The following is a 4582-nucleotide window of genomic DNA, read 5'->3' as shown; positions in this document are numbered from 1 at the left end:
CTATTTACCTCAAAATACATAAAAAAAAATAGTTATTATTTGGTTCATATGAGTTAGGAGATTCCACAAGGCACATGTTTTAAATAAGGTTGGAGGGGTTTTATGTTCTTTTGACAAGATTGGTGATGATGCTGAAGGACATTTACATGGTGTGGCTGGTCAACGTGCTCATGGGCTGGTATTAGATAATTATTCTTTAGAAAGTGATAATTTATTGGCTCATGATTTGGCCGAAGTTGGTTGCAATTCTGGTTAGGTTCAGGATGGCGATATTGTTGAAGATATGAATGCTGATCATGATTGCAGTTTAGCCAAATCTGATTCCGATTTTCTTGTTCCAAGGAGACGTGGTCGCCCTAGGAAATTGGATAATATAGGAAGAAAAAAGAAGACTCTAGTCGCTGTAATCGCACAAGATTCTGGGATGCCGGAGATACTGGTTGTTACTTCAATCAGAGAGAATTAGTTGATTTTGCTCTTCAGGATGTTGTGTGCTAGATCAGAACTAGTGCGCGGGAATGACATTTGAGGGCGTATGGTGATAAGCTAAATATTGGTGGGTGGTTTTGTATTTGTTGTTGGAAGGTTCAATTTTTCTATGTGGTTTTAGAATGTCTTAAAATTTCAGTGGTACAGGGATCGTAACAGGCTTGCCTTATTTGTTAAAATAAAAAGGTGCAGCAATGTAAAAGACTTGTGATAGTGGGGATGGCAGATTGCCTACTAAATTGCTTTGTTGTGCCAGTTTATGGGCTTTTTTTTAATAGTGGGTCTTGTATCTTGGGGGGTTTTGTTTCAAAGACATTCTTAGGGTATGTTTACTCTTTTTCCTTCACTAGATTTTCATCCTAAATGGTTTATTCTAGTAACGTTTTAATGAGGCACCTATAGTAAGTTTGGCCTTTCAAAGGGGAATTTTGTATTATCTGTGTGGATTGGTCTTGCATTGGTAATCTCATATGTATGAGAGGGTTGTTCTTATGCTTGTTTTCTCATTAAAAAAAAAAACTTTCCATTATCCCTTTGCCTTGAAAATTAAATGGTTTTTAATTCTATTAAGACTTTAATTATTTACCTAGAATTTTGGGTAAATGAGTTTATTATTGTTTAGTTCATTTAAGTTAGAGAATTCCCTAGTACACAATTAATATTATGTTTTTTTTTTTTTGGTAAATGAGATGAACAAAAAAAAGAGACTATCCTCAAATAGGAGAAACCCGACGCATCCGCGAGAAGAAGCAAACTCAATCCTGGAATCGGATCCTCAATCACAACCAACGCATCCCCTTGACCAGCTTCGTGCTTCGCCAAGAAATCCGCACAAGCATTACCTTCCCTCAAAGTATGATGAAGGTTCACCGTCCAAGCTCGGCCCAAAAGATCCTTAATATCCCAAATCAACGAAGCATAAAGATGAGTAGAGGGCGGCACCGACTCAACTAGCGTCACTGCAGCCAAAGAGTCAGATTGACAATCAACTCTTCTATAACCCTGCTCCCAAACGACGGTCAAACCATGGAAGAGAGCTTGCAGCTCAAGATGAAGAATACACGCGTCATCCATGAAGCCAAAGAAGCCGCTCTTCCACTGACCTTGGTCACTTCGAATGCAGCCGCCAAAGCTATCCCGACTCAGGACACCCATAACGCTGCCATCAACGTTCAACACCATGCAATTACTGAGAGCTGGCGTCCACCGCACCAGACGCAGAACTCGAACGGAAACACCCTCAGACGTGCCAAACCCACGCTCTATATCTGATGCCATTGCAATGATTCTCGAAACCATTCCCTGCCAAGAGACCGATTTCTGCTCCATGCACCAAATATTCCTTGCTCGCCACAACCACCATACCGTCGAAATCGCCAGAGGAGTAGCATCAAGTAGCAAGCCACGAAGCCAACCTCTCATATCAGGCAGCACAAACAAGCTACCACCAACATCAAATCCCATCCGCTGCTAGGTGCTCCGCGCCACGGGACAATCCCTGAGGCAATGCAAAACTGTCTCCCCACTGCCATGCCACGCCGGAAACGACACACATTCGTTGGTAAAGCTTCCTGATGCGCGAGCCAAAGGAACACCGAGCACTTGAGGGGAATTTTTAATTTCCAAATCCAAGAACAACTTGCATTAGGATCCACCGGCTCTATCACTGACGGAATTCTCTGCTCCATGAGCCAAAGATACCCTGTTGCTGTCGAGTACTGCCCTGACACATGTCCAGTCCACCGAAAACCATCCTGGACATGACCATTAGGTCGGCACGCAACACTATTTCAAGATTCCATCTCCAATTCTCCCATACATCATTGAGGCGGAGCTCACAATCATGTATGTCCATGAAAGGTACCGAGCAGCACAGCGGAGCAGGAGAGCACCAAGAAGATTACCAGAAACTGGACCTGTCGTTGCCAACCTGAAAATCGAAGCCGGGAAGAAGAATATCACGAGCCTTGACAAAAGCTTTCCAAACAGGGGACCCAATTCTATCACCAGTGAACAGAAACTCCTGTCCAGGAAAGTAAGAAGCTTTTATCATGTGCACCCACGGTTTGTCCTTATTAGTCACCATCTGCCAAACTTGTTTTCCCAAAAGCGCCACATTATGATCTCGAGCTTTCCGAAGGCCAAGGCCTCCAGCACGCTTCGGCCTCGCCACTTGATCCCAACCCACCAAATTAATTCCATGACCATGCCGATCTTTCCAAACGAAGTTTTTAACAACCGAGTCCAACCTATCACAGATGCCTTGGGATAACCACACTTGACTCATGCAATAAGTAGGCATAGAAGACACTACAGATTGATCAAGGGTTAAGCGGCCCGCTCGATTAAGAAGCTTGCACTTCCAATCCGCTAACCTCCCATTGATCCGATAAAAAATATAATCAAAGTCACTAGCTTTAACACGCCGTTGGAAAATGGGGAAGCCAAGGTACTTACCAATGACAGACGTAAACTGAATACCGGCAATGCTAGCCAAGGTGCTCTTCTTTCGATTACGCATGCCATTACACCCCAAGATTTTTGACTTGTCCTCATTAACTTTCATGCCAGAAGCTCGACAAAACAAATCCAAAAGCTCTTTCAACAGCCGCACCTGGTTGTTCCTAGCCTACACAAAGAGGAACACGTCATCTGCAAAGAAGAGGTGAGACAAACCAGGGACATTCTGAACAATACAAATAGGATCCCATCTCCCCTCCAACACAGCTGAAGAGATCGCCGAACTGAGCCTCTCCATGCAAAGCACAAACAAGTAGGGAGAAAGAGGATCACCTTTCCTAAGACCTCGCTTTGCAGCAAACGCGGCACTTCGCTCACCATTCCACAAGATAGATAACTGAGAAGCCTTCACACACTGCATAATCAAATTTATACAGACAACAGGAAAACTAAAAGCCAGAAGAGTCTCCTCTAAAAATCTCCAGTCAACACGATCATAGGCCTTCTCCAGATCCAGCTTGAACACCAAATTCCCCCCTTTTTTCCTCACCTTCCTCTGGTGATAAACAACCTCCTGCAGAGCAATTGCATTATCACTCGTGCACCTCCCTGGAATAAAATTGCTTTGCATAGGGTTAATTAATATTATGTTTTGATCTAGAGAATTATTACTCCCTCTGTTCCTAAATATAAGACCTAGTTTCAACATTTTGAAGTTCCTAAATATAAGACCTAGTTACAATAATCTAACAAAAGGTTTTGTACTCTTCCATTTTTACCCTCCACATTAATTATATGTTTTCAATTCCCAAGTTTTGATTACCACTTACCATTAATTAGTGAGAGAAAATGACAAAGGGTAAATATGGAGGAATGTATGCATTTTTAAAAAATCAATACACTAATTGAGCACATTTAATGTTTTCTTAATAAGCGCAATTTTTTGTATTAGGTCTTATATTTAGGAACGGACAAAGGGTAAATATGGTGTTTTTAATACTAATTATGTTATCACTCCAAAAAATAACCTTTTCACTAACCATTTTTCCTATAACTATATATATTAGTAACACTGCTCATTCAAAATGTGCACTCGTATAGTCTGTCCTGACGTATTTACATTGAATAAAAGCTTGAACTTCTAATCATTTTGCTGGTACATATACCTAGAGGTTAGATACTGACGTTTTAGCCTAAAATGTCTAAATGTGCCATAACTTGCTCTTTCATTTTGTAATGATTTCCTCTTGATTCCATCCTACTTTATTTCTTTTTTTTGAAAAATGAAAGATGATATTAATAACGGGCTTGGCCCAAGCTGATACAAACAATATACAAAAGAGAGGAAAAAAAAACAGCTAAAAGAAAATAGAGAAAAAACATGACGAAATAAATTAACAAGGGATGAATTCACACAGAAAGTAAACAACAGTTAACTAACGAACGCACTGTCGCGGGTGCGTGTCAAAGTATTCTGCTTTGAATGCAGTACAAGGTGTTGAACACCATGATCGATCTCACAAGAACTTGATGAAGTATTAATTGATATTAGAGTAAAACTAAAGCAAATAAAAAAGGGTTTGGTTGATTATCAAGTAGAAAAATAAAAGATTGAATTATCAGATAAAAGAAA

The 4582-nt window shown here is 40.7% G+C and overlaps 1 protein-coding gene across 1 annotated transcript; it reads right to left on the bottom strand.

Moving 5' to 3' along the window:
* Window positions 1-1067: 1067 nt before the first annotated feature.
* On the bottom strand, window positions 1068-1953 carry LOC130725457 (uncharacterized). The gene is made up of 2 exons (XM_057576682.1): window positions 1218-1953; window positions 1068-1075 (listed from the first exon to the last, which is right to left on the bottom strand). Exons 1-2 carry the CDS (start codon window positions 1951-1953, stop codon window positions 1068-1070), a joined length of 744 nt encoding a protein of 247 aa, XP_057432665.1.
* Between the last annotated feature and the right edge of the window lie 2629 nt (window positions 1954-4582).

This window comes from Lotus japonicus, chromosome 6, assembly GCF_012489685.1.
Source record: "Lotus japonicus ecotype B-129 chromosome 6, LjGifu_v1.2".
Lineage (NCBI taxonomy): Eukaryota > Viridiplantae > Streptophyta > Magnoliopsida > Fabales > Fabaceae > Lotus > Lotus japonicus.
This window is presented reverse-complemented; position numbering and strand designations above follow the sequence as displayed.